Source organism: Stenella coeruleoalba (assembly GCF_951394435.1).
Source record: "Stenella coeruleoalba genome assembly, chromosome: 1".
Taxonomy (NCBI): domain Eukaryota; kingdom Metazoa; phylum Chordata; class Mammalia; order Artiodactyla; family Delphinidae; genus Stenella; species Stenella coeruleoalba.
Window position 1 is genome coordinate 41,177,782 of NC_137169.1, and position 14,349 is coordinate 41,192,130.

General features: G+C 38.1%; 1 protein-coding gene across 5 annotated transcripts in view; it reads left to right on the forward strand.

The window, feature by feature from the left end:
- Positions 1 to 12,477: 12,477 nt before the first annotated feature.
- ELAVL4 (ELAV like RNA binding protein 4) overlaps positions 12,478 to 14,349 on the forward strand; it is a gene marked incomplete at its 5' end in the record, with an annotated part of 85,768 nt that continues 83,896 nt past the window's right edge. For 3 of the 5 annotated variants that reach the window (XM_079927600.1, XM_079927601.1, XM_079927602.1), the window contains one exon: positions 12,478 to 12,525. In XM_079927600.1, coding sequence (XP_079783726.1) covers positions 12,478 to 12,525 — 48 coding nt within the window. Of the gene's footprint in view, positions 12,526 to 12,916; positions 13,034 to 14,349 lie in introns of those variants that run through there. The other 2 variants (XM_079927598.1, XM_079927599.1) reach the window with 1 other exon arrangement.

Sequence of the window (14,349 nt, forward strand, 5' to 3'; positions counted from 1 at the left end):
TTGGATCTGACCCACATGATCTAGTCCTTGATTGTGTACTCTCTTGTCTTATTCTGTTCTTATTCTCATCAGTAAACCTGGACTCCTTAGTCTGATTGTAAATGTTCAAAGATCCTGAACCATGTCACATTCTTGCTGCATCCCGTATCCCAGCACCAAGAACAGTACATTGTGGTGCCAAGGAACTGATTAGTGATTTTTAAATATTCAGAAATCAAGCAGTGAACTCTAGGGAATGTTCTCAGGGTGTAACATCATGAGAGGGGAGGCAAGTGGCCTTCAGTTCTATCAGGTAACCCCACACTGTGCCAGTCACGGGGACATAGATGAAGACTGGTTCTTGCCCTAAAAGAGCTCACAGTCTTGAGTGGAAGGTAGACATGGAAGGCAGTAATTGCAATTCCATGCAGAATGGAATAGTCTGAGGAACAAGTTCTGTGAGATGTCAAATAGGGAACTGTTAATTCTGTCTGGGGGAAATTGGGAGTCTTTACTGTCTGTTCCCAGTCCGACGTAAACTCTCAAGGCAGGGGATTTGTGTGCCTTGTTTAGTGTTGAATCCCTAGTGTCTGGCACGTAGCAGGTGGTCAATAAATATATGCTGCATGAATTTATGGAAATTAACACTTGAACTTGATTTTGTGGGGTGAGTACGTGTTCACCAAGCAGAAGAAGCAGGGGAAGTTATGATCCAGGCAGAGAGAATAGTTTGTACGAAGACACATACACAAGAATACGTTTTTATTTACCTAAATGTTTCCTTGAATGTAGTTCCAGAGAGTGTTCTTGTATAGCTTTCTGGACAATGGCCTGTCTTTTTTTCAGTTTTTGACCAAATGCTCCTCACATATTGCTGTGCTAAGTATCTTACCAAGGTTGACCATACCAGCACATATTCACCAGGAACTTTGTCAACATCATAAATAGGTATCAGGTTAAGTTGGTTATAGTAATGTGACCATGTAACCTGATTAACCTTGGACAGTACTGGTTTATGCCTGTTGTCTACATATAATTATTAATAGAGCCTCCTTGCACTCTCAAAAGTGTCTCGGTTTGACCAAGAGAAGGTGGGGTCCCTTCTCTCAAGCATCAGTCAAGGAAAGTGGTTGATGTAGAAAACCCCACTACCAGATTTCAGGAGTGATAATTCAACACTTATTCAACAGATATTCACTGAATGTGATTCTATTCTGGATACTCCAGAATCTCCAAGGATGACCAAGACATGGTTTCTCCTTGGCCCTTATTTCAAAGTGATGATTGTATATATCCTGTCTTTCTCATGGTTGGTTGTGTGAATATCAAAATAAATACTCTGAAAATGTTTGTTGAATGATTATAATGAGTTAATGTATGTGTACTTCACCTCTCTCTGCCTTAGCTGTCCTCATCTGTCAATGCAGGGATAGCAATAATAGTACCTACCTTATAGGATTATTGTGATATTAAGTGAGTTAATGCATGCAAAGAGCTAAGACTGGGGCTTCCCTGGTGGCGCTGTGGTTGAGAGTATGCTTGCCGATGCGGCAGATGCGGGTTCGTGCCCCAGTCCGGGAGGATCCCACATGCTGCGGAGCGGCTGGGCCCGTGAGCCATGGCTGCTGAGCCTGCGCATCCGGAGCTTGTGCTCCGCAACGGGAGAGGCCACAACAGTGAGAGGCCCGCGTACCGCAAAAAAAAAAAAAAAAAAAAGAGCTAAGACTGGTACCTGACACATTATTTATTGAGCATTTATGCTCAATAGAAAGTAGTTATTATGTGAAAGCACTTTGCAAATGAAACGGAGCTACCTATAGCTTTCTACAGCTTAAAAATGAGAAAAACAGCTAGTTGGAAGCTTTACTTAAGGAAGGTTACATTTTTTAATTTATTCAACCATTTGATTATGAATCAGATATGACCCCACCCTTAAGGAGCTCAAGCCTAGTAAGAGAAACAGATATGCAAAAGAAGACTATGAACTTACCTGTATTTGTGTCATGAAACAATGTCCTATAAATTTGTGGAGTTTGTTAGAGGTCTGCTGGGTACCCCTTCATAGACCACTCACTGAAAATCTCAGTAGAGAAGGGGATGGGCACAGTAGAAGAGGAGATGGACATTGATATTAATCAAGGAAGCAATGTGGTTAGATTGAAATTTTAGAAAGGTCACCGTGGTTGGTAAATGGGATTCAGTCAAAATTGGAGGTAAGAATATGTGGATAATAATCCAGGAAAGAGATGCAGAGACTTGAACCAAGACAGTAGCAGTGGGTATAAGAAAATTTAAGGAGATATAATCTACACAACTAAGCAGTTGGCAGGACTCTTGAGAAACTTACAGACAGCTTTTCTCAACTAAAAGAGGTATAGCTTAAATGATAAGATCAAAACACCAGGTTTCTGTGACAAAGTGAGAAAGTGGCATGGACATATATACACTACCAAACGTAAAATAGAAAGCTAGTGGGAAGCAGCCGCATAGCACAGGGAGATCAGCTCGGTGCTTTGTGACCACCTGGAGGGGTGGGATAGGGAGGGTGGGAGGGAGGGAGACACAAGAGGGAAGTGATATGGGAACATATGTATATGTATAACTGATTCACTTTGTTGTAAAGCAGAAACTAACACACCATTGTAAAGCAATTATACTCCAATAAAGATGTTTTTAAAAAAAAAAGACACCAGGTTTATTTTCCAAGCCCTCACTGGGTTCTTGTGAAACCTGTGTTGTCCCACTATTAATTGTTAAAGTTTGTGTCTCTGTAAGTGAAGAATAATTGGGAAGTGGATTAATTGTGAAGCTTTAATGTAGGTAGATAATATGAGAGGAGTAAGCACTATTAACCTGTGTGGTTGGGAAGCCTCAGAAGCTGAGACATTCCATTTGGAATCTTGGATAGCAATTACCAAAGGCTTTAAATTAGATATAATAGACGAGGAGGCTTGGGCCTAAGGGTGGTAGCATTGGTGCTAGAACCCAAGTCTTTTGACTCTCAATTCACCATTTACCCACTGCAGTATCATTCAGACTAGACTAGATTTGTTTCCTCACTGGTTGCTGAGTTCCTCAGAGTGCCCCAGGAAGTATGTGAGGGTGGGGTAAATGTTTAGTGGGGCCCACTCTTCCCCCCACCAGGAAACCAGCATTATTTTATTTGTTTATACGTCAGAGGTTTGTCTAAGATTTTACTTCGAAAAATCACTTGCTGGAAAAAAAGTTTGAAAGTACATCCTCTGGAGTTACAAACTGGCTATAAATAGCATGATATTCCTATAGTGCAGAACTGTTTCTCTCCTTTTAAACTAATTATATATCTACCTATATGCAATTATATAATGATTTAACTTTACACATACGTACATACACATATTAAATATTAACTAATGTTACTGCCTATATAGCTAGTAACATTAGTTAGATAATATTTAGAATACAGTATTAATTCTCTTAAGCACTTGCATTTCCTAGAGTTCTTCCAGAGTCGTGGTTTCATGGAGCGTGGGAATGTGGGCAGGTGATGAATTCATGCTCTAAGCTGCAACATCAGCAACACCCTCCTCTTTTCTATACCTTCCACATCATCCAGGCCTTATTGGAGTTCTCTGTGACTGAAGACCTCTCCAGCTACAGAAGCACGAATTCGGTGTGCAGACCCTCACATTATATTCACTAAAGAAGGTTGCAGCCAGAGCATTCCCCCCTCTAGCAATAAAACAATGTCTCTGTTGAAAGCTCATGGCTTCAGTTTGTGGGTTTGTTCTAAAGAGCGACTTCCACTTTAGAGTTTCTGATTTTAGTCACTTGAACATTTCTTAGAGGGAAAAAGACTGTCCTTTAGCAGAAATTTCTTACATCAGAAAAAATGATTCTGTGGAAGGGTGGATTCCAAAAGATTTTTCTTTTTGGAGTCAACTTTGGGATTCATCTATTTATCATTTATTTCTAAGAGAGGCCATATATTAACCTGCCATGTGAATGTATTCATTTTACTTGAACAAATATTTACTGAGTGCCAACTGTGAGACAGCCACTGTGCTCACCTGGAGGGAAACAAAGACAGACAATCCTTGCCCTGGAGTACCTTGAAAACACTCTGGGAGACAGACCTGTAAACAACTGTGGTAATACTCTGGCATGAATTCTGTGGAGGCAGGAAGAACAAGCTGCTATAAAAGCCCAGATAATGAAGCAGCTAATTTTTCCTAGTGAGGTTGAAGCCTTGAAGGATGGGTATATTTTCCAGGGAGAGAAGTCATTCCAAGTGGAATGAAACTACAGGAACAAAGGCACGGGGTAGAAGGGCCATGTAGGAGAATAGAGTGGCATGTTTAGAGCAGTGTATATAAAAGGGAATATCCCAGAGAAGTCAGGAAGCTTAAGCGAAGGTCGGATTATAAGGAGGCTTGAACGCCATACGCATAGTTGGATTTGATTTAAGCAGTGAGGATCATGAAGGTTTTTCCGGTAAAAAGTAATAGAACATAGATTGAATCATATGAAATTGACAATATTTGACTGCTTTTGACCTGTAAAAACAATTTCATGTGTTCAACCTAATATAAAACATAGTTAACATTTTTGAGTACTTAACCGTATGCCATATACCCTGTAATACATGCCTTACATGCATTATCTCATTTAATCTTCACAACCCTAGGCATTATTGCTGTCTGCATTTTAAGTATGATGACACTTGAGAGCATCTTTGGACTTAATCAAGGTCCTAGTCAAAACCGTTTGTTTTATGATTTTAACCTACCATTTCCAGTTCTGCATTTTATTAAAATAACTCTAGTGACCAGGGTGGACATTGGAGGAACATTATACTAATCTGGCTCTTCATTTGTGGCAGATTTTAAAATTTCCTTCAAAAGCTTGATTTCCCTTTAGCCAGCATTCTTATACTGGAATGTCAGTTGAAAATCTGAGTTAGCCTTACCAAAAATTTTGTTTGCTAATTGAAAACTATTTATATACAGACCCTGACATATTAGAGCTGGCATCCAGTTTCATTTCTCCTTTACTCAAGAAGATTCTGGCCCAAAGAGAAGTGATTTGCCCAAAGTCATAGAATTATTAGCAGTAGAGATGGAACTGACTTTGAGATCTCCTGGCTCCTCTGTTTCCTTGTGATTTAAAATGGATCTTACTTTCAAGAACACACATTGAACACCTCCTGTGTATAAGAGCCATTGTTCTCGGAATGTTCTTCAGTAATACCCTTATACATGGACACGTGTAAAGTTTCATTTTAGGTGGATGGCACAGTTTGGCTATATACTGATACCAAATAAAAGATATAGGGGGAAAATCTGTCCTTTACCTATCTGTGTCTTGTAATTGGAACACATAGTTTGTGTGGTCTTACTTGATAATAAATTTTAACAGTGAAGAATTCCATTGAAATTACTGTTCCATGCCCTTGTGGGGTTTGTTTCCCTGTACCCCAAGGTACCCATAATGCTGATAGACAATAAAGAACAAATTTCAAGCAGTAGCTTGTATATTATCTGAGTTGTGAAATCTTTAAGATGACAAGAGTTTCAAAATTCTTGAATAAGGTGGAAGTTTTAATAATATACATAACATATATGACCCACACAGTTTACATTCCTAGGGTTTTTGAAGGCTAGCAAAACCTTCTGCAAGGATTCTCATTTTATTGACAGTGTAAAAAAAATCAAATGTGATAATTATTTGATTATCCCATGATCCATTTTATGGATAATAAAGTAGGCAAGGTAAGTATTGAATAACAAAATCAGTAAATACCAGTTTTGGGGTAAAATTGGAATTCTTTTTTATATTTTTCTTGAAACTGTCCACAGAACCATAAGTTACATGTAACATAGTTTGTAAAATCCTGATGTGGGTTTTAAAACTGTGATTTTAGTTATTCACTCTTCTCAGGGAGAAAACTGAATAGTGAGGTCAATAACAATAACCCTTTTAAAAGAACTTAAGTATAATTTCTGTAATTACCTAGAATTAATGGTTCCTTGATAAAATAAAAGTTATGTATTTGTGAATAATTTCAGAGTAGGACCAGGGCTTTTCCAGGCACTGAAATTTCACAGGAGCCCAGAATCTTTATGGTTACCACATAATATCATAGAGGAAGGTTAGCATGAAATAGGTATTTGTTAACCTACAAGGCTTTGGGGGTTATAATGTTACAACTTCTGTTCAAAAATCTTACATTAAAAAAAATACTCATCCTCGTTAAAGATGTGATCCTTTTCAAGGTGGTATTTTGAACTTGAAGCTGCTGTTGCTAAGGCGTTGCTACGGGAAATGAGCTACTCAGCACTAATGTGTAACTTTACTCTTCTGCCTAAAAGTAGTTAAATCATTCCTCCAGCTTCAGAGTCAGAGAGGGAAAGGACTAAAAAGGGTCAAGTGGAGAGTTGCCTTTTTCTGACAGTTATATAGCATGCCTCTCTTGTTTTTCACATTTTTTTCCTTCACCTTTTGTAGAGAAAGGAAATGACCTTCCTAGGCATAAGAGGGTTGAAAAGGTAAACTAGGCTACCGAGCAGGGCAAGGCTTATAATGAATGTAGACTGTGCCTGACTAAGGCAGAAAGAAGTGCCTGACCACTGAGAGAAATGCTTCTGCTGATGACCAGCCTCAGAAAAGGGCTTTTTACAATAACCCAGCGAACAGTAAGGGTGACTTGAAAAAGAAAATTATGTATTAATGAATGAAGTACTAAATCATTGTGCCCTAAGCATTTGTTTCAAAAGTTCTAAAATATTTGGAATCAATTATTTATGTTTTCTTATTGTGTGCCCATTATGTCCAAGGTACTGATATTCTACATGCTGGGGATATAAGGCAAATAACATACAATTTCTACCCTGCAAGCTCACAGTACAGTGTGAGAGTAACAACAAACTATAATTCATTGAGTACAATCTGTTATAGAATTGTTTGAAAATTGTTGAAGTTCAGAATTATGCTCACAGTTGAATTTTTGATAAATAAAATTTGGCAAATATTTGGAAAGTTTAATGTCTTGGGGTTTTAGTAGATGATTCCATCTGAAGATCAGGCACTCTTACCTTTACTTTCAGAGATGTAGGAGGGAATAGCACACACAAAAAATAATAGCAGACAAAAGCATGACCCTTGTAATTTTCACAGGACCAGGATTCTATCATCACCTGGTGGCAGAATACTAAAATTACAGGTGTAAGTTAGGTGGATGTTTTTTTCTTTTATTTTTATTTAAAATTATTGTTATTGTTTTAAGTATCAGCAGATGGCAACAGCATTACTCTGAATGTTAGTTTCTGATTACAGACTAACAGAGAATAAGATTTAAGTTTTTTAGATCTACACTTTTCTATATAAGGTAGAATTTATAGCGAAAAGAGTGTGGACTGAAGTTAAACATATATAAGTTTGAAACTTAAATTTGCCTCTTACTAGCTGTGTGATCTTGAGCAAATCACTTAAATTCTCTAATCTTTAGTTTTCTTATTGGGAATCTCAGAGTTGTGAGATTAAATGAGATTTATAGGCAAAGCATCTAATGCAATGTTTGACACGTAGTGGATGCTCAATAAATGCTAATTCTTGTTCTTTTCATAAAAGTACTTACTGTATAAGAGGTCCTCTTTCCCACAGTCATCGTATCATAATATTCCTCTCTTTACAACTTTTAAAAATGGAATAGGTTGGGATAGATTCAGAGGAGACCTCAGAGGGCATCTAGCTAGAAGGAGCTGGCTGCCAGTATCCCCTTCCTGCCCTCCTCCCCGATCTTTGTTCCTGTATGAAATACCCTCCACTGTCCAAAACAAATCCTATCATTCTTTAAGCCTAGCTTCAGTTCCAGCTTCTCTCATGAAGCCTTCCCCATCACTCAGGTGGTATCCTCAGCGTTGACTGCCTGTCAGTATTTCATTTTGATACTATTCTCTTTACGTTTTTCCTTATACTATTAGGATTTATGCATAAAAATGAAGCTCCTTTCCTAGCCAGATCGTAAGCTCCTTGGTGAGCACTATGACTTTTATTTCTTTTATTCTTCATGTTAAGATTTTAGCACTGAACTTTGCACACAGGACTAAGTAAATGTTTATCTGCAGCAGACATTTTTCATTAGAACAGGAACAGACCTTTTAGCCTTTCTTAGTTATTATTGTCTTTTTATGCTCTAATCGTTTAGAGAGGCTTTGAATTGTATTTTCTTCAACAAGATTGACTTATCTTGTAGCCAGGTACTAATTCATACAGTTTTTCCCTATTTTCCACGTTAATAATAATAGCTACCATTTAGAGTGCTGCCTCCACCAAGCCTATATCTACTTAATTCTGGCAACAAACCTTAAGAGAAGTATTACTGTGTCCATTTTACAGATGGGGAAACTGAAGATTAAGGAGCCTAGCATATCATTTCCCCCTGAGAAGGTGTTCAGCAACTGCTAGTTGAATCAAAACAAATAGGCCTTGGGATAGTATTTGAGGTGATGAGGGCAACTATTGATCTTCATTCATTCCCCATGACTGGAGTGCTGCCTGGAGCCATGCTCTGTATTATAAAGGGCGGAAGACAAAGAAGTTAAATGAATCAGTGTTTGCTGAGCAGATACTCTATGTAAGGAGTTTTGCCAGTTTTGGAAGAGGAAGTAGGGGATAGGGCTGGGGACTTAATCCTGCCTTCTAAGGTTTTGTGCTTTGTAGTTTTAATTCTTTGTTTCTCTCTCACTTTGTTTGTTTTGAGAAAAGTCAAACACACCTTCCATCTTCCCTCTGCTTTCTCTTCTAGTCTGTGCCCATCTTTCTCATTTATTCAACACATATTTACTAAGCATATTCTTCTGTGGTATGAGGAGGGGAGATCTTACTTTTAGATGAGTCAAACACCTTTCTAGAAGAATTCTTAGTTATAACAATTGTCACTTGAGTGAGATTGTGCATGTCAAGTGCCTAGTACAGTGTTTGATGTACAGTAGACTCCTAGTAAAAGAGCAGTTTTTATTCACACTGTAAGTCCTACTATTTTTCTTTCTTCTTGTCCTCGCTCTCCTCTCCTCCCCTTTACCTTTACCTTTCCTTCTTCCTTCTACTCCTCCTCTTCCTCCTTCTTCCACAAATTACCTTCCTTGCCTTTACAGTACATCTGTTTATTTGTAGTTACGGAATTATAAATGAGTCCAGAGTTTTAAAAGGCCCTACATTGAATTATTTTCAGTACTGTATTAATCTCGTTAAACACTGCATCCTTTAGTGGTGTGAGTCGCTACTCCATATTTCATTTATTCAGTGGCCTTTGATTTGTGCAGATTTATATCTATACTAAGGAGTTTTTTTGTTTGTTTCTTTGTTTTTTATTTTATTTATCTTATTTTTAGTAAAGCTCATCTGAACTGAAATGAGAAGGCCTCAAATCCCTTAAAATAGAGATCTTCAGAAATCTCTGTGTGTTTGCACATTGACCCTGCTGAGTTTTCTTAAGCTATGCTGAAGAATATATCAGTGAAAAGTCCAGACAGGGACTCCCTTCAATTAGATTTCTTTGATAAATATGTACTTACCGGTTTTTAGAATTTTGTAAGTAAGGCAGTTTTCCTGTCCTTTAAATTTTCTTTCCCAGAAAGACACCCTAGTGCTTTAAGCGTGCGAGCAAAGGCACGTTTGAAAAATCATGCATTGATTCTGGAAAGAAGCCTCTGCTTTCAACTGCTGTTCTAGCATAGGCTTAGGAGTATGGAAAGAAAACAGATCAAGTATGGATCTACCCTTAAGTTAGTTTACCTGCCTAGGTGAACTCTTGGTCATATAAGTTGACTATACATCCATTTGTCATATTTCTCCACACAGTAGCACTCTTCTAGCCCTTTCCAACAATCCATAGTAGACAAAACTACTTAGGAAAGAGAAAGGCGTGACACAGTCAGGTCATGTACCTCTAATAGCACATCAACAGTGAATTCCTGATCCAACTGACAGACGCCATGTCAGTCGGGCACATCGTTCTTTCCTCTGTGGTATGTTTGCATTTTCTTACAACATTTGATTTAATGTTTCTGCAGGAAAAAAAAAAAAAAGGCAAAACCAACACCACAATTCATCAAAGGAAAATTAGGCTTTAAATTTTATCAGAAGCTCTTAAATATAGTATACCATTGTCTGGGCATACTGACTGTATTTTCCCTAAAAGAAGAAATGCCAGCAGCTCAGGTTTATTTTTCAAGGGAAGAGAGAGAGGATAAAAAGAAATTGAACCACAGGAAAATGTCAGGTCATAGTCACTGATGACGCTATTTAAATGGTGTGCAATAATCACATTAGGGCAGAGCACATGGAATTCCCGATTTCTGCATGACAGTGAAGAAGGGCCAGCAATTATCTGTGTGTGTGTGTGGATATGTGAGTGTCTGCTCACTCTACCTTCCCACCCCATTTTGATAATTCAATTGAGGGGCAAGAAGAGGTAATCCAGACACCCGGAACAGGAGGAAAAGGTCTGCAGCTGTGCTCGGAGGGACTGGTGTGAAGAGAGAGGCTCAGTCTGACTTGGAGTTTTGTGCTATTGCATGTGAATGCTCTGGAACTGCTCTAATCGACTGAAAATGAGCCGGCTACGGTCATATGGAACAGGTCTGTTTAGCCACATCGCTGGGTAGCATGGCAGATGGTAGACCGTCAATGGGTGGTATTGATTGGCTGGATTTGCCTTAGGGTAACAAGACTATGGGTCCTTAAAAACCCGCTTCATCTTATTTTCCTTTGTGCAGCTACGTACAGTTGTGGTTTCTCTTCTCACTCCCCCAGTCCCCAATATCTCCTTTTTTCCCTTTACAAATCAAAAGCCTTCCTTGGTAACCAAAATAGAGAGGTTACCTTGAGATAAACACTCTTTAAATTATCACCAAGGCAAGAAAACGCGAGAATATTTTATTTACTAGGCTGATTACATTTTAATGTTTGAAGAAAGTGACATTTTAAAATTAGTGTTTAAGACATATGGTGAGTGTACAAATTAGCTTATTTCACACAACCAGAATTTGATGAGAGCAACTCCTCCTTCTCACTCCCCAGTTAAAAATTGTCACTTGGAACTTAATATATTTGAGGAGGTTAAATGGTATTAAGTGATGCAGACTGGACTTAAAGATGAAGGAGACAGTCACTGTTGTATATGGCTAAATGTTGCCGGATGGGCTGGACAAATACTAGTATCGAGATCCGTGTTTGCAAGAGGATGTGGAAGTTTCAGAGCTTTAATTTTTGTCCAGCCAAGAAAACAAAATCCCAGGTATCTGTGTATGTTGGTTTCTCTTTTAGATACGAGGGAACATAGAATGGTGCATGCATACTCTATGAGTAGTAAAAGCCTCCTTAAAAACAGGTCATATAATGATATGAGTGATGAGGTTTATTTTTGTCCAGGTGGTTCTTTATCCTTTTAACATCATCACTTGGGGCTTTCAACTTGAGACATTCTATTTATTCCTGGCAGAGGAGCAGATTAATTGGAATAGAATTGTACAAAGGAGACACCAAGTTAACTATACAGACAAAATTGTACACAACAGAAACGTTCCACTTTGAGGCAGATCTTAGGGAAAAAGAACAGCACTGGGGAAGTATATATCATTAGTTTGCTAGTAATAATTGTGTTTTAAAAAGAGGTGCTCAAGGCTTTTTTGTTTGTTTTTTGTTTGTTTGTCTTTTTCAGTGTCTCTACTTTTAAGCTTTTGGTTATTTCGTATCATGAAAGATCATATCAAATATCACTATGAAGAAAAGTTACACCCTTAAACTCTCGCCTCCATCTTGTGTGTGCTTCATTCATATGCCTACTTTTGAACTGGGTGTTTATCACACTTGTCAATATTTCTCTCCTTTTGCTAAAAGAAAATATCTCCATGAAGTTTTTGGTTTTCCCCCTTGCTCTGCGTTGATTGGATTTTCCTTTTGCATCCTTTGCTGAATGAAACAAAGCTTGTTTGTGTTTCATTCTTCACAGTTCTTATTAGAATTGGTGATGGTGTTTTGTTTTGTTTCCTCACTGTAAGTCAGGAGAGGGAATTTTATTTATTTATTTTGACAAGATACAGAGAGAGATACAAGACAGATGCCTGTTAGGATGCTGGCATTTCTCATGTCACACCCTACACCCAAAAGCTGTTCCAAGGGAAAAAAAAAAAGTCTTTTAAGATGGTTCATTTGAATCTGTGCACTCTACCCACCTGGTGGTTATACAGTGAACTGTTACTTTAAAGAGTAGTTGAAACACCAGCCATGTTTGGGGCAGGCTGCTCTTGCAAAGAGAGCAGTACATATAACAGGCGTCTACTGTGTGTGAGATAAGGGGAAAATTCAGCTCACTGACTAGAGGTTTTAATGTGCGAACTCTAGGGAAATAATATATTGACTGTTCCGTGGCACGCAAGAAAATTGAAGAACCCTTTGCAGACGGAGTGATTTGCAAAGGATTCTATCTGTTTCTCTTAAAACAAAATCTGTGGCAAGATGTTTGAAATCAGCAGGACGCTTAATGCTGCTTTGTTAAATAATGAGGTAATATTTTGTCACTTTTTTCTGGGCAGCATCTGTTTCCCTCCCCCTTCATTTTTTTCCTGTGTTTATGAAGGATTCTATTTCTTTCTTTTCTTTCTTTCTTTCTCTCTTTCTTTCTTCCTTTCTTTTTTTCTTTCTTTCTTTCTTTCTTTTTCTTCTCACTGAAGTCAAGGAAATAGAATTCACGCTTCCATTTGTGTTCCTTCCCTTCGGTGCTTTTGGAGAATTTGGTTGTCTTTTTTTATTTGCAGTTTCAGCCGGCTGCTGTTTCCTAGCCCATTGTGCCACGTAAGGCTTCTCCACTGCGCGGAGTAGGTAGTTATTAACGCTGAATTGGCTTCTGGTACAGTCCATCTGGACTCTGTGTGGGAAAGCTGGCTGCCGGCGACTGATGCTGAGATATCTGCAACCTTTGGGATGTGTGCATGGTGGCGAGGGGCTGACTGATATGAGATTACTTCTTTTAAGGGAAATTGTTTTTAATGAGTCAAGAAACTGCTCATTTATGGTAAGAAGGATACAGCGGCACTGGCAGCCCCACAGCTCTGGGATATCATTTTTAGGTTGCCTTAGCTGCTTGAGTGAGACAAGTTTCTTTCTGTGGTGGTGGAGGATTGTGGCGGAAAAAAAATATCATGCATGACTGGGAGACTCGCCTGCCTGATTCTTGAGATAATATGTTAAGAATCTGTTGCTTTACAAATGTCACACCACTAATGTAGCGGTCAGCCCCTCACTCTGAAAGATGAATGGTACTACTGGAAACGCAATAATAAGGTTGACTTTTCCCAACAATAGGATTCTGCCTTTGTCTTTAGAGAAAAGGCCTCTGAGGACATTTGTGCATTTGTTTGAGGATTCCGTTGAAAGGCTTTAGAGTGGAGGTTTTTGGAAAAGTGATCAATATACAAACTGCATGGATTTTTAGCCTAGCAAAACCAGCTAATTGTTTATACTGTAATGTACAGTTACTATTTTGGAAAACTGGCCAGAATACCTTTTGACATCCCTAATGTTAATTTATGGCTCACTAAGTGTGCTGAAATTAGTATGGATGGAAGAAAGGGGTTTTAAGAAATTCCGACTTCTAAAACCTCCAGAGAAATACACAGTAAATATTTTTGTTCCCAGTGAGCTGTTTTTATTTGTGTGTTAGTCAGCATTGTGTTCATGTTTACTTTTCACAGTATTTTGATATTGGTGAGATCGTACTCAGAGTTTCTGTTGTTGATTTGGGGCACCTGTACCTGACCTGTGTACGTATATTGAGCTCTTTAGAGCACTTAACCTGTGAATTTGTCCTTCATACACAGTTCAAGGGATACTGTAGTACTATTGTGACTTGTAGGACTCTTTATACATTTGTTCAAGAAATTATTTTAAAAGTTTACTTAATTCAGTAGTGTTCCACTTGATGGGATCATAGTTTTAACATTTCTACTTTTCTATTTCACGTACTTTCATTTCTAATAGCTGAATTTATTTATATTCAAGTCTAGAAGCTCATGTTGTATACCCAACAGATACTGTTTTATGGTGTATCTGTATTTTTAAAGTGTGTATATATATGTATATTTGTATGTGTGTTCATGAAATAGTAGCTTGGAGAAAATAGCTTTAATTTTCTAATGTAAAGGTTGTTTTCTTTTATAATAATTTTTCACAGACCCATTTATTCTTGGACTTTGAAGCCTAGAGCATAGCATGATTTTCGGCCTATATTTCCACTTGGCCCAATCCCATCCCGCTGTCGACTCCAGCCAAAGATGAAAAATTATGATAAATTATGTCTTTAGTAATATGTGTTACCTCTGTGTATTTATT